The 21,653-nt window shown below is 34.8% G+C and overlaps 2 protein-coding genes across 5 annotated transcripts; one reads left to right on the forward strand and one right to left on the reverse strand.

Annotated features, from left to right (window-relative positions):
- The first annotated feature begins 433 nt into the window (after nucleotides 1–433).
- Nucleotides 434–10,241, forward strand: LOC140880394 (uncharacterized). Its single transcript, XM_073284789.1, has 16 exons — nucleotides 434–876; nucleotides 1,688–1,863; nucleotides 2,137–2,290; nucleotides 2,414–2,466; nucleotides 3,159–3,302; nucleotides 3,435–3,539; nucleotides 3,625–3,750; nucleotides 4,576–4,731; nucleotides 5,613–5,716; nucleotides 5,861–6,023; nucleotides 6,219–6,284; nucleotides 7,177–7,270; nucleotides 8,301–8,413; nucleotides 8,797–8,867; nucleotides 9,179–9,329; nucleotides 9,549–10,241. Exons 1-16 carry the CDS (start codon nucleotides 534–536, stop codon nucleotides 9,987–9,989), a joined length of 2,460 nt encoding a protein of 819 aa, XP_073140890.1. The 5' UTR covers nucleotides 434–533; the 3' UTR covers nucleotides 9,990–10,241.
- A 368-nt stretch (nucleotides 10,242–10,609) lies between these two features.
- LOC140882439 (3-oxoacyl-[acyl-carrier-protein] synthase, mitochondrial) lies at nucleotides 10,610–20,666 on the reverse strand. 4 transcript variants are annotated; one of them, XM_073288440.1, is made up of 15 exons: nucleotides 20,251–20,666; nucleotides 19,423–19,558; nucleotides 18,680–18,909; nucleotides 17,811–17,918; nucleotides 17,657–17,728; nucleotides 16,608–16,694; nucleotides 15,965–16,116; nucleotides 13,471–13,551; nucleotides 13,339–13,372; nucleotides 12,676–12,742; nucleotides 12,515–12,591; nucleotides 11,985–12,045; nucleotides 11,783–11,865; nucleotides 11,376–11,447; nucleotides 10,610–10,994 (listed from the first exon to the last, which is right to left on the reverse strand). In XM_073288440.1, the coding sequence occupies exons 1-15, from the start codon at nucleotides 20,254–20,256 to the stop codon at nucleotides 10,830–10,832; spliced, it is 1,431 nt and encodes a 476-aa protein (XP_073144541.1). In that variant the 5' UTR covers nucleotides 20,257–20,666; the 3' UTR covers nucleotides 10,610–10,829. The 4 variants fall into 4 exon arrangements, with proteins under 4 accessions (XP_073144541.1, XP_073144540.1, XP_073144543.1 ...); XM_073288439.1 differs by having other exon boundaries at nucleotides 20,216–20,666; XM_073288442.1 differs by lacking the exon at nucleotides 20,251–20,666 and having other exon boundaries at nucleotides 19,015–19,557.
- Nucleotides 20,667–21,653: the final 987 nt, after the last annotated feature.

Raw genomic sequence — 21,653 nt, forward strand, 5'->3', positions numbered from 1 at the left:
TTAAAATAAGAAAAACATTAAAATTAAAAAAGTAACAAATCGGTAAAAAAAAAAAAAAACCAAAACAAATTCAAAAGTAAGGATGGTTTAATAAATTATGTAATTTTTTTTAAAAAAAATTTAGATATTTTTATGCAAATTTTTTAAGTAACTTATTTTAAGAATTAATATAATAAGTAAATTTACTCAAAATAGAATAATGAATGAAAGAGTATCACTATCATTATATATTATAAAAATAAAAAATTGAGTTTATTTAACAAAAATTGGAGTGTAATTATCAATTTTCATAATTTTATGTTATTTTACTATAAGAAGGTCAAAATAGTAAAATCACCAAGCAAATCGAAGCACAGCCACACACGTCAACAAAAAATGTATAAATCCTCCAATTCCATGCACTTCCTTGTTTTTTGTTGCTCAGCTCGCCTAATTTCCAATCCGGGACAGAGAAGAAAAAATTCAGACCTAATTTCACAAACAATATGATCCATTAATCTTCCCCATGATCACAAAATTCGCTTTGTATCATAATGGCTTCGGTATCAACGATGTTTCCTCTTGCTTGTTCTACATCAGCCAGTCCGAGAGTGAGGAAGAAGCATCACTCGCACAAGAGCAGTAAAGATGTCGATTTTAACAACCCAAAGTTGGGTAAAAATGGTGGGGGGGCGCTGGGGAATGTCGTGGAACTGGTTCGAACCGATGTGAGTTTTATTAGTAAAGGCTTGAGCAAAGGCTTGAAGTGGGCGAATAAAGCGTTTCGGATTCCGGAGATTTCGAAATCAGTGGAGGATGTAATATGGCTGCGGAATGTAGAGGACCCACGTGCGTCTTCATCACGTTTTCCCTCTTGGCCTCAGCCTTATTATCCTGGTATTCAACTAGTGTGGTACATTGCAATTCAGTTCTAAGTAGAGTGACTTACGGACTATCTTTTCCTGTATTTGAAATGACATTGTTCTGAATGGTGATGGAATTGTGTATAAGGGTGTTGAAATGTGAAAGCTTTAGTCGTTTACAGTTTACTACCACTTAAAACTAATATCCACTTTTCAAATAGTTTAAAAACTTGGATGTTTAGTATTTCCTCTCGAACTGGTGGAATGAAGGATCATGTTAGTTATTGTAACTTGTGCATATATAATGAACTTATTATGTAGTGGCAGTGTAAATAATGTGTTTGTCGTTTTGAATAGTGGTTTGGAGTTTATTTTGCTACTCAGGGGGTTATTCATACAATGGCTGATAGGATTTTACATGCTTCAAGCAGCATAATGATTTCATTAAACAAGTTGTTTCATTACCAAACCATTCAATTTTTGGAAGTCGATGATGTCAACTTTATAGCAGTTGCGAATTGCAATACTAGGTTGCTTGTGTAATGCTGTCATATGCTATGGCAGGTGAGTTATTTTTGTGCATATTTCACTCTGTTTATGGAAAAAGATATCACATTACGTAAAACACACACTTTAGCCAGAACCATGTAGCTGAACTTAGTCGTACCTGAACTCAGTCTAGAGGATCACAGTGCATATGATGATAGTGTTAACATACTTCACGTATGCTGGTCAGGAAAGTTATGAGATTCTGACATGTTTTACAGATTGCTGGTCAGGAAAGTTATGAGATTCTGACATGTTTTACAGATTAATATATATCCTCCCATTTCTTGTTTGGACAGAACTCTTGGGTATTGATCTGTTTCTGGCCGATCTTAAGGCTCTCGAGGTATATGCTAGCTATGTTTACTATCTCTCCAAGATGTGGACAAAACCACTTCCGGAGACCTATGATCTGCAAGAAGTTACTGATTATTTCACTTTGCGGCCCCACATAGTGGCTCTCCGACTTCTCGAGGTATTCTAAAATGTTTGACATAATTCACATTTCATCTTTGCCTATTATCTTTCATTTCCAGAAAATATTTCCAATTAAAGTACGTCTACTTCTTAATTTTTATCTATTTTTGGACAAAGGCAGTGTGTTTTTCAAAGTTTTAACAGTACTTTACTTCGCTGGCTCCAGGCAAACACGTTCTTTCCTTCAAGCACAACCCTGCTGCAAATACATTACTCAATGAGCTGTTATTCGTATATAACTTAATTCTTACCCAGTTGTATCTTGTGGAAGGTCTTTACTGCCTTTGTTTCCGCTGCAATCAAATCCAGGATCTCAGGGATGAATTCAGCTGGCAACGAGGGTGCTGGTGAAAATATTTCCAAATACAACTTTGGGATATTATTAAAAGAAACAATGCTAAATTTGGGTCCCACTTTTATAAAAGGTGACATGGCATCTCCCGCATATGGGATAGAACGCGTGGCTTCTTATTCTGTTCACAATTTTTTTGAGGTGTTTCATGTCAATTATCTCCAATTTTCTTATGGAAGCCTGTGCTTTTGTGCAGCTGGTCAGTCCCTTTCTACAAGACCAGATATGATTGGTTCTGAAATATCAAAGGTGTGATGCCTGGCATATTTCCAGTTACTTTTATTGTGGGAAACAAATGTGCATGTGGAATTATGGCATAGGGTATCACAGACCAGAAACAAATTGGGAAAAGTTCAGCTGTTGAACAACATGTTTTGTTGTTGAATGGTGAGGCATTTGCAGTTCCTCATCACTTCCAATGCGTCATCTGGAAGTTTGTCATCTCAACCTTTGACATGGGTGGGATGTTCCTTATGTCAAGAGCCTTCCTCATCCTTAACCGAGGTGTATAATTTTTTAGGGAAGAGAGAGAGAACAGACTATGGATTGTCATGAGTTGTGAGCTCTGTGGCATATTACAACAAAATGCAGAAAGTGTGATAAAATAGGCAGTTAGCGAAAAGAACCCCGCTGTTACTTTTACAACGATTACATTGTGGTAGAGTTCAAATTTGTTGTACTCTTTCATGATCTTCCTTGCTTTGTTAATTTTATTTATCAAGTAAAATTCATTCATAATTATGTGCGGTCAAACAATCAGAATTTTATGTATAATACATGCAGCATTTACTCACTGGATAGAATTTTCAGAGTTGCATGATCAAATCCCCCGAAGCAGTCACATTAATCATTGACACCTCTGAATTACAGTTAAATTTTCTTTGCATCTCAAACTAGATTTTAGAATGTTTTCTTATTTCTGGTTTAAGTTATGACCACAGGCGTTATCAGAGCTGCATGATCAAATCCCGCCATTCCCCAGGGCTGAAGCCATGAAGATTGTTGAGGAAGATTTAGGTTCTCCTGTGGATGCATTATTCAGCTATTTCTCTGAAGAGCCAGTAGCTGCAGCTTCATTTGGGCAGGTGTAGAATGTCAACAGCATATGTTCTCGATAAATAAATTTGGGAGTGCTAAAAAAAAGAACTAAACATTGATGATTTTTAATGAGTCATTTCACATTCACCATGTTTTTATATCTCTTGACATTTTTATAGGTTTACGAGGCAAGTACTCTTGATGGGTTTCGAGTTGCTGTGAAAGTTCAGCGTCCTAACTTACGCCATGTGGTTGTTCGAGATATTTACATTCTTCGCTTAGGGGTTTGCCAACTCAATCCCTTGTATTTGTATTATTCCTGCCATTTGCACACAGCGCTGTTATTTTATGTTTTAAAAACTATTTCAGCTGGGACTACTTCAGAAGATAGCCAAAAGAAAAAGTGACCCTCGATTGTATGCTGATGAACTTGGGAAAGGGTTGCTCGGGGAGTTAGATTACAACCTGGAGGCTGCAAATGCTTTAGAATTCATGGTAATTCTTAGTTCTACACATAATTTAGTTGCTTTTGAAGTAACACCACTCCCCAAATTTCTGAAAAATCATGGACAAACTTTTAGAGAGAGAATGGGAAACTTCTTCTTTGTTACATTGAACCAGGGAACAGCGTGCTAGTTCGGGTTAGAATTATATGAATCACCTTCAAGTTTGATTGTATAACATTGCATTCGATGATTGGTAATGGTAAGACTCTGTTTCCACCTAATTTGTGGACATGATTATTTTCACCAATCAAAGAGGAATCCCTATAAAGTGTAATTATATTATTGCATTTGATCTTGTCTGTTGATAACTTGATATCATGTCTTTTTATATCATCAGTATATTATTGTGATCAGTGTGACAGCAATTTTGTCATGACAAAATCAAATGCAAGAAGGTGTTTTGTGCTCATCCAGAGTGAACAAAGACCTAGTTCTTTTCATAGTTTGATGGGAAAATAGTCAGCTCATATATTTTCTTATCATCGTGCTTTTACCATGCTCTTTTGAATAGTATGCAAATGAAAGAAACAGTGTGTATCTATTTATTGTTTACTTTTATCCTTGTGATTTTCACGTTCATCTGGGATTAGCTAAATGGAATCTTTTGACATAAAGTTGAGTTTATCTGAATTTCTCAAATATATGTTAACTTCAGGTAATTGAATTAGGCTGTTAGGTACACAGCTTGTTTCCTTGATAGTGGTAAATGGTGGGTTACTTCTGGAGTCTAGAGCTATTATGTGAAACACATATTTATTTCCAGTCCATTTTTATTGAGTTTGTTTTTACCTCAGTTTGGTTTTTTTCTCTGCAGGAAGTTCATTCTCGCTTTCCGTTTATTTGTATGCCTAAAGTAATTCAGCAATTGACCACGAAAAGAGTTCTAACTATGGAATGGATGGCTGGGGAGAGTCCAAGCGAGTTAATATATGCATCTTCAAAAGAATCTAAGCAAAAGCTTCTGGATTTGGTATGTAGATTCCGTTAGGCTCTTTATGAATTGCGAGGCTATATAAAAGGAGCATCCGTTTAACTAGAAAGCTATTACACCTTATGAGCTTGTATAGTATATCATACTACTTTGATCTTGAATAAGTACAATAGTACGTGTATGTGTCAACTGAATTTTTTTTTTGTTGGGCTTCACACAATAACTAATGTAATTGCTTACTTAGACCATTAAATTCATAGGTAAAATATTCCTCGTTGCAAAAGTGGTAGAGATATGGAAGGAAATTTGATTAGTATAACATAATAGTTGTCCTTATATTCCTAGCTGGAGACTTAGTGCTTGAACCAAAGCTGTATTTGAAAGGTTTAAAAAATAAACGTGTTTTTTCTTCTATCCCCTAAATAACACTTCGGAGATAAGACAAACTCCTAGGACCATAAAGCTGGTAGCAAATTTCCACAGATCTACTAGAATTTTTTTTTTCTTACTAAAACTAAAAGTTTGATGATTTAAATTTTGTGTCAATGCTTTGCTAGGGAAAGAACAGCTATGCATTATGAAAAGTGAATTGCTTTCTTTTTTAAATGGATTCACTATTAAAAAGCAAGTTCCAGTTAATACACGACCTGCATTCCTTTTTCCAGTATCAGTCATGAGTCAACCAGAAAGGGACTGAATATTAGTGGCACAGTGTGTGGAAAGAAAGAAATTACGGATAGAAGATGTTAAGCTAGGTGGTGACATTTGATGGACTAAATTCTTGCAAAAATAAGGATCCCATGTCTCAGTTTAATCTAATCCTTGAAAAGTAGCCAATTCTCATCTGCCTAGTCTAACTTTTAGTCTATCAGTCCTCTTTCTGAATTATGCTCGTGGATTCTTCTGCCTCAATACTTTAGGTCAACAAAGGAGTAGAGGCATCACTGATTCAGCTTCTTGAGACTGGCTTGTTGCATGCGGACCCACATCCTGGAAATTTGCGATACTTATCCGGGAAAATTGGGTAAAATGCACCTATCGCTAACTAGTGATATTATGTTTTGTACATACGTCTTGTTGCACTCCAACACCTGCTGGTTGAGATGGATAAGATTTTTGACGTCTGATATTTTCTTACTTCTTCATCTTCACCTTAATATTGTGACAGGTTCCTTGATTTTGGGTTGGTTTGTCGGATGGAGAAGAGACATCAATTTGCAATGCTTGCTTCCATTGTGCACATAGTGAATGGTGATTGGGCATCCCTTGTATATGATTTAACTGAAATGGATGTTATAAGACCGGGAACTAATATACAACGTTTCACCATGGTAGTAACCATATCTGGAATTATTTGTTCTTTGCATGCATATGCACTGTGTTTTTCCTTGCATTTCAGACGACTGTCTTCTGTGTAATAGGTGTTGTTTTGATAGCTGGCATTTCGCATGTTATATTCTGATTGGTGATTGGGTTATATTTAAAGATATTTATTGGCATAATTGACAACCTTTCAAATCATTCAGGACTTGGAGGATGCCCTAGGGGATTTGGAATTTAGCGGTGGAGTTCCTAATATTAAGTTTAGTCTGGTAAGAATGTGTATGCTTATTTTCTTATTTTAGGAATTATTATCATTATGAAATTGTATAATTTCAATTTCATGATGTACTTTTTCTTTTTCTTTTTCTTTTTTTTTCCGTTTTTAATGTTAGTCTAGACAGTTAAAGGAGTTGCAGAGTTATGTTTAATCATGTTTTGACGAAAGAATTTGTAAACATACATTAATCATCACATGGAACTTGTATGATCCTGGACAATCTAGTTTGTCAGGTTACATAGCGTGTCACTTTCAATTCAGTGAAGATTTAGAAGGATTACTGAAGCTTCAATTTGAGGTCCTGTAATATAAAAGAATGATAATTGTTATTCTGGAAACTGGTTGAATCATATTTAGATTTGCCAGTTGGGTGTGGGTCAGTTCTGCATGTACCATGCTGGTAACTTTTCAACGTACTAGTGAAATTTTCAAGGAATGTTGAAGGGGTTGCAATTACGTCGATCTTTTATTTAATTTCAAATACTGTCCTCACTATACATGACACTCAACGGGGTCATAAAATTGGAGGCCTTTGCTCTGTAATCAATAGAAATTTCTCTATGAATCCATGTCTTGAATTTGCGCTATGCATGAAATTAACAGCTGCTTTGAATTTTTTTCATCAATTGAGATTAATCAATCTAAGTGTTTTATGCATCTTTATATCAATATTTCCGCTTCAATTTATATTGTATTGATCGTCTCATTTTCTGATGATATATTTTTATCTTGTACTCGTTCTTTCAGGGCATATGTGTTTTATCATGTTGGACTACCCTTTAATTTACTTACCGATTTCAGTATTTTTTTCAGTTAAATATCATGAATCATGATGCTTTCATATTGAATAGTTGTGTCTTCTTACTTGATTGATTGTTCCAAAGGTTCTGGGGAAAATATGGTCTATAGCTTTGAAGTATCACTGCCGCATGCCACCATACTTCATACTTGTCCTGCGGTCTCTTGCTTCTCTAGAAGGTAAGATTTCTAAAGAGCTCACACAAAAAATCTGCAATGGTGTAGACGTCATGCACACACACCAGCACCAGCTCAAACATGCAACTTTTCCTTTTCTTATTTATTTTTTGAAATTAAAGAATTTAGGAGAACCATAATGATAGATATTATATTAGCTCCAATAAATTGACATTTTCTTTCTTTGAAGAGTTATGTCGATATGATTAATTACATCCCTAACTATTAAAATCAGTATGCTTTATATGCATAGCTTTCTTTTTGACAAAATGGTCGGTATGGTGTTGTGGGAAATGCCAACCTCACTATTAAATCGAACCATTTAAAATTAATCAAGCTCACCTCCTTCGAACTACCTGAATAACTAAATTCTTGAATGTTGCCTTTGTACTTTCTCTGCACCTAAGCAATGGACCTATTATTAAAGTAGAGTTGGTGTTTTGAAAACTATGATTAGTGCTGTTCTAGTTTCAAAAAGCTCTTTTTTTAAGGACATATTACAACTATGTATAACTATTACCGTTTCATGTTCGAACAAGCAGTAGTTGTTTCTTTCATTTACAATTATCATAAAGAAGTGAGCCCCAGCTGGTCTGAATAAATAGGTAGTTGCGATTATCTATGTTTCTACTGGAGAATTGGGTCAATGACCCTAATAAATTTGAATTTTAAAGAACATCTCCATTAATATCAGTTTGCAGTGGGTTGTATCATGTGTTTTTGGTTGGAAGTCATTTTCTTAAATAGATTGGTGGGAAGGGCATAAACTTAAATGACCCTTTTTCTTCCATGTTCATGAACAAGTTCATCTGTACTCAGACTCCAGTTTTAACAAACTACCATTCGGTCTTAAACTGATTTGGATAACAAATACTAGAACCATGTCAGGCCTACCTATCAGATAATCTTTATTGTCGAACAGAAGAGAGCAAGATGTGGTGATGCAATTTTGCCATGTTATGCTTTTTCTATGTGTACCGATGCAATTGAATAGTGTGTAACAATTTATCTGGTTTGTTCATCTGTCCTGCAGGATTGGCAGTTGCTGCAGATCCAACATTCAAGACATTTGAAGCTGCATGCCCTTACGTTGTCCAAAAACTTCTTGTTGATGATTCCCCTCCTGCCAGGAGAATTTTACATTCGGTACTTTGATGAAGTCGTCACTGTATTATCCTTAGTTATCTGGCGATTAACTTTGATGTTGACTCATGTGACTGTTCCATTGTGACCCCGGTTGTGTACTTTCATACTTTGTGGCTTATGAGGTTGAGCATATTAATGCAGAAGATTTTAAAGACTGAGTTATGATATAACCTTGTTTCTTGGCTGATATATCTTTCCCTTAATGATTCTTGTCTTTTTTAGGGGAAGACCTTAGCTCTGGTGTATATAAAAAATATATCAACTTTATTACCATCACATCCAATGCAAAATATGTTGTGTTAACAGCACGATGTTTAGGAATGTATACTATTATAGCTTATGGCAGCTTTTTGTTTGTTAGTTTACTTGAGCTTTCATTTCAGGTAGTATTTAACAGAAGGAGAGAATTTCAATGGAATAGGCTTGCACTTTTCTTAAGAGTTGGAGCAACCAGGTATAACTTCTTTTTTTCTTTTTTCTTTTTCCTTCTTTTGCGAACGAGTAACCAGGTTTAGTTTACCGATAGTTTTTCTTTTCAAATTTTGAGTTGGAAGAAGATTTTCACACTGAAACTGTAGTTAGGCAATTTATATACCCAATGAGAATAGTGTCAGTTCTCAAATGGGATTGTCCCTTGATTATTTTTGTAATACGTAACTCTATTTTGATTGATTAATTATCAGCCTTTTTTTTTGTTGAGGAAATTAATCATCAGTTTTAGCCGAATGCTTTCATCTAGAATTTATTCTTCCATTTGATGTCCAGGAACCGGTTGCTCGCTTTACTGCCGTCTGCTACTAGAGCTTCTCATGGTCGTTCAGTGCAAGTTGTCCCTGAAGTTGATATGGCAAATCTGGTTTTCAGACTTCTGTCATCTAAAAATGGTTTTGTTCTAAGGAGACTTTTAATGACTGCAGTGAGTACATATTCATTGTTGCTTAAGCCAGTTTTTCCTAATAGGCTAATACATTTTCGCTGGTGACAAGGGTGGGAATGACATTAGTATTCATTCTGAAAGTGATTGTGTTTCACTTCCATATCAAATTTGTGATATAATAGCTGCTTAGCGTAAAGGGTAGACTGATGTTATTACCATGATATTTTGATCTTGATGAAGTAGCATAATTATCAACAGGATGGAACTTCATTGATACGGGCTGCAGTTTCAAAGGAGGCAAATCCTTTCCGTCAACAATTTTGCATGGCCCTTGCTGATACAATATACAAGTGGATGTGTCAAGCGTTAGCAAAACGTTTCAATCTTTCCAGATTAAGCTCCACAGTGATGGTGGCAAGTGAAGCCAAGTACAGAAGAATAGGTTCTTCTACTAGACTAACTTCTCCAAGTAGCGAGTATGAGTCCATCCTTAGAGATAGAAGACTAAGAGTTATTTTCTCAAAGGCATTACATTCTGCTCGAAAAGACCGGATGTTAATGCTAAAATTCTGTTGGTCTTCATTTGTAATGTTCTTTGTGGCATCAGCCTTGGCTTGCCATCGCGTGTTTGTCTCTCTCAGTGAAGCTTACATGGGTCCTTCATCCTATTCTTCCAAGCAAATTGCTATGGCTGTATAGCATACCACGACCAAATCGCTCTGCATCGAACATGTCATGATCATGATGATCATCAGTTGGGTGCAAATCTGTTGGAGTACGCACGTGTACATGTGTGATTTTTAGCGTTGTAAAATTATAAGAGTTAGGTTATCAGGTTGAAATATACAAGTTCATTTTCAACATAGGAATTAGCATCCACAGAGATTGGCAAAAACATCGTCACTTTGGTAGATACATTGTAAATTTCTTTTTATATAGTTTATTTGTTTTGTCTCTTTTGCTCGTCATTAATTTACAATCTTGTCGCAAGTTGATATCGGTATTTTGCATGATTGTTTCAGCTGGCACGAGCAAGACAATTATTTTTAAAATCTACAACTGAATCCTTTTTCATATGTAAAAATTTAAGTTACATTTCCAATTATCCAAAAAAATAATAGTTTTGCTAAAGTTATTTTTCGATTTCGCGCCTACATTTTTTCGATCGATAATCTATGCTGTGATTGAAAAATGAAAATTAAATGCCTTCACGTGGTGTTGAAATCACAGGATTAGGGCAATGCACTTCCCATGATGTTCATAAAATCAACCAGAACTGGAAACTCAAAACTCAATAAAGTATTAATATCGAACAAAACTTCATCAAGAAACTAATAGTTTGATCCATTTAATAGCTGCTACATCCATGTATGCATCCCCCTAGCTACAAAACTCCTCAAGCATAGATTTATCCTAAATCTTCTGCTACACTAATAAGTTCTATCAACTAAATTATCGCCAATCCTAGAACTTAAAAGCATACCTGGAATACCGTCAATGTCACAACACATGAAACGAAGCAATAACAAGTCATCTGAGCTATTCTAGTGAAGCAAATAGAAGGGCCGAATTTGTTCCACCAAAGCCAAAAGAGTTCGACATAGCAGCTTTAATGTTCATCTTCTTTGAAGCAGTCAAAGGCATAAAATCACCACTAAATATTGGATCAGGTTTAGTGAGATTAAGTGTCAAGGGAGCTATACCCTGCAATAAAATGTGCACAGAAGCTGGGTGAAGTGAGGTAATTCCATAAATTACGATATAGTGTAAGTTTCATAACACAATTGTGAATGCTCGGGAGCAATACAGATATAAATTACATACATCGTTTAGTGGTATGAAGTGCTTTAAGTTTATAGAATAATATAAATTAACATCATACAATACATCTAAATAAAAAATTATTTTGTTGAAGAGTACTAAAAATGTTCAAATACAAGCAGGTACTGGTATGATAAGTTTCTTTCGAAAAATTGATAAAAAGCACATGAGATGAAGACAACAAATTTACAAAACAAGCTCCGACGTTTTTGAGACCCATGGAATATTTACAACTAAGAGAAACAAGAAAATGGCATGACTTACATGGTGTATAGCTAATATGGAGAATAATGCTTCAACAGCTCCAGCTGCTCCTAGGAGATGTCCAATAGCACCCTAATGTTTTACATCATTAGTAGCAAATACAATAGTAGCATTCAAGAAACCTAACATCAATTTGGAACCATGAAATGACGATGGACACCAGGACGGCATAAAGGACTTGATTTGAAAGCATATCATTCGTTCAAATAAAACCAGAGATTAGCAAGCAATATATTCACAATTAAGAAATTCTAAGAATGCGTAAATATTCATATTCATATTTTTCAAGGGAAATGCAGTTGATATAAATCACTATGATTAACTCATGTGATAAAACGCTCTCTACCTTACGTGATGAATTGAACCAAAAATAAAGATCAAGAAAATAGGAACAATGCAAAGATCACCTTGGTGGAGGACAAAGCCAGGGCACCTGACACCACATGATTGCAAAACAAGGACAGGATGGCTTTGGCTTCCACTGCATCACCTGAGTTAGAAGCGCTTCAGAACGTTAGTCCAAATTCCATCAGATGAAACATACAAATATTTGATACTTCTGAAGGTCTAAAAATGCCACCCTTGGAATTTGGAAATGCATAAAATTACCCAGAGGAGTAGATGTAGCATGTGCATTGATGTAGTCCACTTGGTTAGCGGTCAAGCCAGACTGTCAGTCATAGAAAGCAGACATCTTAGAACATAATATTGCCTCTGTGATTCTGATGTAAAACATATTTTCATTTTTTATCTTCTAGATGGAATGCATTCACTAGGGGTAGGACAAAGATGAGTGCGAAAAAACATAACCACAGTTCCTAACCTTTTGATTGACTTCATGTTACTGTTAGAACCAAGATATGTTCATAAATCATGGTAACGGCAGGTACTTAGATTGTTAAACAAGGCAGAAGGATCACCAAATGTGATACAGTACAAAACACTAGTTTACATCTTAACAGTCTCGAGGATTTCATTTGATCAATGAATGGACCCTTCAGCTTACGTTTTTTTTTGTTTGCATTTTTCAGATAAACGATATTCATTCTCCACAAGTAACTTGGCATGTGTATCAGTATATCTAACATTGTGTACATGCCTTCGGGGTAATTACAACATGAAAACAAATAAAAGTTAACCTGCTTCAAAGCACGGGACATGGCCAAAATGGCGCCTCTGCCTTCTCCATGAGGTTGTGTGATGTGATATGCATCACCTGAATTAGTAATGATATAGTTTTTAACAAAAGATTGAAACATATCAAACGCGCAAAAAATTGTGATAAGTGAGTGCGTATAACCTGACATCCCATAACCACGTACTTCAGCATATATTTTAGCTCCTCGGTTCTTTGCATGCTCCAGGTCCTAATTATTAAACAAGTATGATTATGAATAACATGAACACATTAATTTCTTTGAACCAAAAGTTTCATTGGCTTAGTAAACAAGTATGATTATGAATAACATGAACACATTAATTTCTTTGAACCAAAAGAGGAAAAGACACGAAAGTATCATATATTCTGGGCTTTTACTAAGCCAATGAAACAAAACTACCCGGCGTTGGCACTGTCTTAACAGTTGGTCAATCTCAGATTTATTGAGAGATTGGGTTTTTGTCTATTGTTATATGATCAGGGTCTTGTTTAGCCTTTTGTCGTCAGCACACCACTAGTCCCCTCATTGTAACTAATAACCTTTACGTATATAATAAAGTATCTTTTGTTATCAAAAAAATAATAAAAAATTGGTCAATCAGTTTATAAACACTAATGACACAATCAAAAGAAACAGAGGATTATCATTTAAAGCAACTCTGCTCCTAAACCTCCTTAGTTGACAACTTTGGATGAAAATAATGTAGAAGGATCATCGAGACATTCTAACATTGGGCGTACAATAGCTTCCCTCACATTTAAGGAGAATAGACTTGAGTGACATAATTGTATACCAGCACTCACCTCCAAAACCAGGATGCCAGAACCTTCTCCTATACTGTATTTCAGCAGTTCATCAGCGTGATGCATGTAAATTCAAGCAATTTAGATTTGAATAATATTCAACTCCCGCATACTTAAAAGCAGATCACTTACACAAACCCATCACGAGCACAATCAAAAGGCCTTGAGGCTTCCTCTGGAAAAGTATTGTACTTGGTCGATAATGCCCTTGACCTGTGTATAGTATCATTTCAGACAAAGTTATCACCCTTTGTATTTAACTGCACCATAAAATATTTATTCCTTATATTGCATTGTGTTAGATACTGAAAGTTTTAGTAGTGATATCCGCCTACATTTTATCACGAATAAATTCAAAGCCCTAAGTTGAATTAATTACTGATCTCATAAGACAAATCAAAGTAATTATTACTCCGTATCCTGAATTCCACGTCTTTGTGAATCAATGTAGAGAGATGATTGTGCCCATACATCCAAGAAAGTATATGTAATGGCCTTGAATTTTCTTTCGGGGAAATTTTGATTTCTTGGCTTTTGTTGTGTCGTATTTGGAGACTTCTTGACAAACTAGAGCTTCAGAAATGTTTCGTTTTGCAGTAGTACAAAACTTGAATATCTGTCATGAATGGACATCCGTAGACAGAATCCCATGCTATTAGCTTGTAGTGAAGATGATGTTTGTTGGCAAAGAGGACTAGAACTAAAGTTTGTACTTTATTCTAGATTGTTATTTAGACAGCTGATATCTGGAGTAATTTGATATACATTGACTGTAATTTTTTTCATTTGATGTGCTTGACATGAGTCAATTTCACGTGCTTTTATTGCATGATTTTTATGTGTTTGCATTCGTTTCGTGTCATTTTGTTTGTTTTAATCTAATCTTGTTTGCATTTAGTGTTTTCCCTTGCATTTTGTTCACTTCTCTCGATTGGTGGTTGATTTGGCAGGAAAACAAGCAACATTACATATTTTGGGCAAAAATCAGAGTGCGCTCGGGCTGCCAAATTCTACCGCCCGAGCGCGACGTTGAAAAAACCAAACAGTGAGTCAGAGAGGGGTGCGCCCGAGCGGTAATTTATTACCGCTCGAGCGCGTCCTCGCGAAAAAAAAGAATTCAGAGGCAGAGGACCCAGCGCCCGAGCTGCCAAATTTTACCGCTCGGGCGCTCTCGCGTAATAAGGAAACTTTTAATTTCGGGTGTTTTACATGGAAAAGACTCTGGAGGCAATATAAATAGAAAAATTTCAGACGTTTTGAGGGTTTGAAAACATAGAGGTTTGAAGGCACGGCGGCTGCAAAGAGATTGGAGGATTCTTCTTCTCGTTTTGAGTTTTCTTTTCTTCCAAACTCTGATTTTTATGTTGAAAAACTTTGTTTATTATGAATTTCAGTAGCTAAACTTTATTTTGTTGGAATCTAGGGGATCCTACCCCCTAAACACTTTTGTGTGATTGAATATTTTGGACGAATTGAGTTTACTTTATATGATTATTTGATTTTGTCATGGTTTTATTATTCTATGTTGAGGAGTAGCTAACTTTAACATAGTTTCGTATGTTGTGAATTATTATCGAGAGATAAATTCATAATTAGGACGAGGGACAATATTCATGGACTTAAAATATGCATAGAGATATGATATTTAGTACATGTTGATAAACATAGACCACGAAAGTTAAGGGAATTCAAAGAGCGCAACGCAATCGGTAATGATAAATAATCAGAGAGATTTGATTATTTCATTAACTTGAATTAGATTGGCATAACTTGAAAAAGAGTATCGGTGTATCAGGAATTCTCGTCAAAAATAAGTGTATAAAAGTGAATCTCAATCGTCCAGTTCAATTAGGGGAAGGTGAACCGAAGTTCTAACAATTGTCTTCATTATTTAGTATTCTTCAAATAATATTTTCATCTATTTTAATTTAAGTAAGTTGAATTTATTTTGTTAGTTTATAATTTTAGTTACAATCAGTCTCAAAAATTCGTTACTTTTGATAGAGAAATAAAATAAATGAATTATTGTTGAAATAGTCCTTGAGGACGATACTCGTACTAAGTACACTTTACTATAACTTAATTCGTGCACTTGCGAAAATTTCAAACGGAAGTGAGGAATAATTATATTGATTTTAAGTGTTAGTATTTGTTCGATCAGTGCTTGATCTAATAGAAAAGGTATCAGGGATTGATTATTTACTTCTAAAATTCACCTTTTGTATATCTTCTTTTAGATAGTCAGCCAATTTTTGGAGACCAATAGGTCTATCATTTGCTTTGTTCATGCTTTTCAAGGTTCTAAAATCCAACTGAAGACAACATTTGAATCAAAATTAACTTATCAGCTAACATTATTGTCTTTGTTAGATTTTTGAGTTCTATTGAATGGTCATGGCCAATGGGTTTTATAGATCGAGTTTTTGTGCTTGGGAATTTTAGATATTCTGTAGTTTGTACTTTCCACTCTTCTAAGCATGAAATGGCCATCACTTTGTTAATAACCTAAGGAATTCTCAAGAAAAATTATATTTATGTTTGGGGAGGTATACTAAGGCATTTTCAAGCAGTCAAAGGATTCAAGGCACTCGACAATAGATGGCTCAATTGATCAAATGATAATTACCTACAGAATCCTGCTATGGACAAAGCATCGATGCTCGATTCTGTTCCCCCAGCAACCATGACATCAGCATCTCCAAATTGAATCATCCTTGCAGCATCTCCAATAGAATGTGCCCCAGTAGCACAGGCTGTCACTGCAGCATGGTTTGGTCCCTAGATTCAAGACCAAGACTAAAACATGCAATAGTATCTTATATTTTACAAGAAGTTTTTCTTCAAACCATGAAATAATTATAAACGGATGTCACAAGTCCAAATAACAATATAGACACATTTTTTTCCCTCTTATATGCCTGTCATTTGTCAGTCTTTTGGGTAAAAGTGTGGCCATAATACTGTTATATCTTTACTCGTTTACCTTCAATTGTTTACGCTATCATTTGCAAGTTTTTCCATCAACTTAACCACTAGCTTCCACATGTTTCTACTTTCTTGATTTAAAACAATAATAAAAGCAATCCAAAGATTAATATAAGGGATTACAAATTCACTCTGAAGCGTTTGACAATAAATAAGCAGCGAGATAAATCCAGAAGCATAAATGATAGCATCATGATCTTTATTTCTTATGATTTTCCATGTATCCAACCAAATAATGTCCTCTTATATGATTTCAAAATCATAGAATTATGTATACTGAATACCTGGAATCCATATTTCATGCTCACATGACCAGCAGCCATATTGATTAGTATCCTTGGGATAAAAAATGGACTGAGCCGCCGTAGGTGCTGCATTCCAAACAAACAAAAAGTAAGGACTTTTATGTGCGCGCACTTTTTGGTGGTGGGGATGATCTTAGAACCATTTCGCAAGAATGAGATTCAGACTTGAGAAAATATGTGGATTGGGTTGAGATGGGAAAGTTTCTACAAATTTTTAAGGATTAATTTCAGTCCTAACTTTAAATTATATGGCACGTGATTTGTGAAATTCATTTTTGGAACAGATGTTACAAAAAATATAGATGCTCTCTTTCTTAACCAAAATTTGACCCTTGGAGCATTAAAGCTATATATACAAGCTTCTAGAAGATAAAAAATGAGATATTCAACATCACAAGCTCACAAGTTGGCACTTTCAAGTTTCTAGAAGACGAAACAATTATATAATCGACATCACAAGCTCACAAGTTGGTCAAAAGCATCCTGTTATAAGACCAAGTTGTTATGCTGGTTTTAATGAGTGAAAGATAAGATCAGGATATTAAGCAATATTGAATAGAATTCAGAACAAAAGGAGATGCAATATGAAGGAATGTTATTTCTAAATGTTTGAAGCATTCGAACTTGGCTCATTGCTTAAACAAAGGCAATTTTTTTTAAAATATTATTTTTAATCCAGACTGTTGAAGTCAAAGTCGGCTTCAACACTTAGATTACAGTTTGTTTATCAAGGAATAATCTTGAAAATTGCTTGACTAAAATTATATAATGGTCTATTCACGCCCCTATTACCATTATGTTGGAATATTGGGACCAACAAAAAACGTTTCTCTAACCCAAAAACAAACTATCTTGATAGAAAATAGAGTGAAATTGGGGGAGCAAGTTCTCTCCAGGGCTCAGTGAATTGCAACTTCTAGAGCTTCGGAAACAATCATGAGTTACTGAGAATAATGGTTACCACAAATAAAATGGTAGACTTACAAATTATTTTACAATAAAGAAATAAAACATAGAAGTCAATCCACCTTGTCACAGATCATTCTTGAAGCATCCAAAATATCACTGATGCTACCCGTTCCAGCACCTATGGAAACACCCTGATGATCTTGAAGTCAGAAACAAGTAAGCGCCACAAATCCAAAATTATGTCAATCTTCATCATTACAAATAACAAATTACCGTTCTTTCTTTCTCATCCTGCTCATTCGGCATCCAATTTGCATCTCTAAGAGCCTCGTCAGCTGCACATAATGCATACCCTATAAACCTGGCAATCGATCTATGGTCCTGCAAGGAGCAAATACAGAGTCTCAAATTCAATATTTTTATGGCTCATGAAATAGTAAAACTATGAAACAAAATGACAAAAGAAATCCCATCCAAATAATCCCAAACTTACATTTGAGGAGATTCCTGCTGCCACCATATGTAAGTGCAAGCCACTTTGCATAAAGAACTTGAGTTCTTAATTTGATATCTTTTTCACAGTTTTTAATCCATACAGAGGCTTACTCAGTTTTACAGAAAATATGGCATTCCTGAATTGCTGAAATGCTACATCTACAGAAACTATCTGATTTCAGGGCACACCCAGATAGATGAGGCTAAAAGGTATTCGAGCAGTAACAAGTTACCTTGCTTCATATTTATCCTAAGGCGAAGTTGGTTAACATATATGGTTCTTATGGTCCTGCTGAACTACAAAACTTGTTTGAATGTTGTAATTGGTGGTTGTTGGGTGTCACTTACTCTATTATTCCAGACTATCTTCGCCTATTCACATATGTCCATTGTTTCTGCAGCATGACGTAGACTGCTAGTATATGAATCAATCTCTGTAGTTACATTAATAAGAGAACTTTCGACAATATATTTCATGAGGGACGTTTTCTTCTGAGAATATCAACAATTTGCATCAAAGAAAATAATTCTCGCCCAACTCAAGATTTATTTTACTTCTACAACCACATGATGTGTGTTTTAATATTTTGATTCAAACAGACCAGCAAGTATCAGATCTAAAACAAAAAACAATTTGGAAGTGCTACCTTAGAGTTAAGCCACATCTCTTCGTTGAATTCATCTGAGTTGGTTCCACATGGTACAACCGCAGCAATTTTGGAAGCCAATTGATCAAAGGTATGCGATTGTATCTCTCTGTCAAAACCATTCATCTTTAGATCTTCAATAGTTATCGCCTTAATTCCACAACCCCCTTCTATTAAGCGCTTCCAAGTAGCTTCCACACCGCAACCCAGAGGTGTGACCATTCCTAAACCTAAAATCATAACCTCTCCTTACTTAATCACAAAACCATAAAGTAGCAAGAGAAGTTAACGGTTGATTTTCTATAATAAAATAATGAAAAAGACTAATTACATACCTGTTTAATCAATGACTAAATAGTATCGGCCCATAAATTGATTGTTATTGTGTGCAATAGGATGTTACATGAATCTATTGATGAGAGTTATCAATTACATAGCACTATCTTACAACCACTGGCATGCACATCACTGTTCCACAATTTCGAATTGTGTGACAGTTTTTGCAATAGACATGGTAAACATCAACACCACATACCTGGAAGAAATTTACATACAAGATTTTTGCAAAAACCAAGCTTTTTCCCAAAACATTAAGAGGGGAGAGAAGAAGAAAATGAATTTAAATTGTGCTTGCAGCAAGGTCATGGCAGGATAGTTCATTTAAATCACTTTTGAACCTTGACAACAATAGGTATAAATAAAGAGTTGCATCTGTAGCTGGATAACCAGTAAACAGAAAGTACCTGTAACAACAACTCTACGCAGTGGTAAAAGGGGAGGTGGGTCAAAGGGACTGGAAGAGAAATGGCGACAAAATTGCATGACTGAACCCACAAGTCTATTACAGTTCTGTCGCGGCAATGCCATTGTTTTAAAGACCTGCAATATGACAATAGAAATTGTGACAGTATGCAATGAAGCAAAGGATCATGCATTCAAATAACTCGAGTTATTGAAACAAAAACAAGAGAAGTGTGTTTAGGCGAGGCAGTCTGCTTCTCTTTGGGTGAATGAGTTCATCCAATTATTTCCCTCTTGTGACTGTCAACTATCATTTTAACAACATGAATAAGCAGCTGATATTTCTCTTAAGCAACTACAAACAAGTTCAACTCCATGAGCTTGTGTTTACTTCAATGGATATGATTGTTTATGGATAAGTTATATCGTGGTTATCATAGTGAGACAAAAGAACTTGGAATAGTAATTGATAAATAATAACGTTTTCGATTGGATAGACTAAGACGGGACTACATTTTTGTTCTTGCAATTATCACTAATATTATCAACTAATGCTAATAATAATTTTAAAAAAAAAAACTTTATTCGAACAACACAACACACAGATGAACTCTCCTAAAAAATTTGCAAGAACAGGAAAATTTTCATTGAATCAATTTGTCGAACAGGCGAAGGGCAATGAATGTGATGTAGAGATGAAAACACAAATATAGAAACAAGCACTTCAATTTTAACTCATAAAATCACAGATATTGATTCCCTCAAACCAAACATAACAATAACATAAATTCTTACCTCGGCTAAGCTATTTCCCATCACAAAAGCATTACCTCCATCGCTGAATAAATGGAACTCTGATATCCAAGAAGAGGGCTCAAATACTCTTTATAACTCAAGTCCGTCTCTAAGCCACTAAGCTTGTGACTGCTTGCACCGCTAACAGAGATTCAATGCCTCTTTTATCGCCTCTAATTCCGCAAAAACAACAGATGGTTGCTTCTCAATTCTCCGACCAATAGCAAAAACCAGCTTCCCGTGGTGGTCCCGTATCACCACATAAGAATTTGATGTATAATTTACTGCCGCATCAATATCCAACCTGAGACGATGCGATGCGGGGGTGGAGCAGTCCAATTCGTCGGGGCCGGGAGACGCGACGGAGGTGGACTAATCTCAGCTGCTCGGCGTGCATTATGCTTAACTTTAATGATCAAATAATAAACACACAAATGACAAAACCATCAAATACGAAAAATAATAGGAAAAATTGCCTTTAAATCCCAGTTGTCAAACTTAAATCTTTCTTCAATATGACACACAAAATATATGTTTTAGCTTCTTACTATATTATTTTATTCATTTTTATTGTTTTTTTTTGTGTATCATATGATTATTATATTTATTTTTTTTAGTTTTTAGTACCTTCAATTATTTTTTATATTATTTTAGTTTATTCATTTACTCATGTTTGCAAATATAGCTATTATAATCTTTTTTATTCTTTTTTCATCTTCACATATTTTTATATTCTAAATAGGAAATCACCGAAGCATTAATTTCAATGCAGGTTGTAGTTTTTTTTTTTGCTATGTTTTTTTTATTATTATTCACTTTTTTTCTTTTTATAGTTGATTAATTTTTTTTTTAAAACAAAACTATAGATACCAAATCTACCATGGAAATGGTGGAATTGCATGGATCGAATTTTTTTATTAATAAATTCATCGTCAACCATTTTTCTTATTTTTTTTATCATTAATAAATCCACCATTTTTTCCTATATAATGAGATCCATGGTTGTATAATGCTATATGATAAGAACTTACTTTACTTATTTACTTAGTCATTTATCGCAGTTGAGTATTTACTTGAAATATTTTAATAGTATTTTAAGGTTCATAAATTATTTTTTAGCTCTTTGTTTTCATATGTTTATCCCCAATTTTTTTGTTGTTCTTGAATTTGTTATATGGTTTCTGTTTCTATTGTTGGCCGCTTCGATTGAATAATTATTCGTTTAAAATGCTTGAATGAATATGGTAAATCTGTTTTTATCCAAAATTTATTTTCTTTCTTGAAATGTTTCTGAAACGACTTGTTATTGTATTTCGTGGTTGCATTCGAATGTTTAGTCCGTGATACAAATGAAATGTGGAGATATGAAAAGACAGTGAAGATGGAGATTTGTCGAGCTCGTGTTGTTGCGAGCATACTATCTGATGAACATGGATTG

Source organism: Henckelia pumila, chromosome 2 (genome assembly GCF_033568475.1).
Source record: "Henckelia pumila isolate YLH828 chromosome 2, ASM3356847v2, whole genome shotgun sequence".
Classification (NCBI taxonomy): Eukaryota; Viridiplantae; Streptophyta; class Magnoliopsida; order Lamiales; family Gesneriaceae; genus Henckelia; species Henckelia pumila.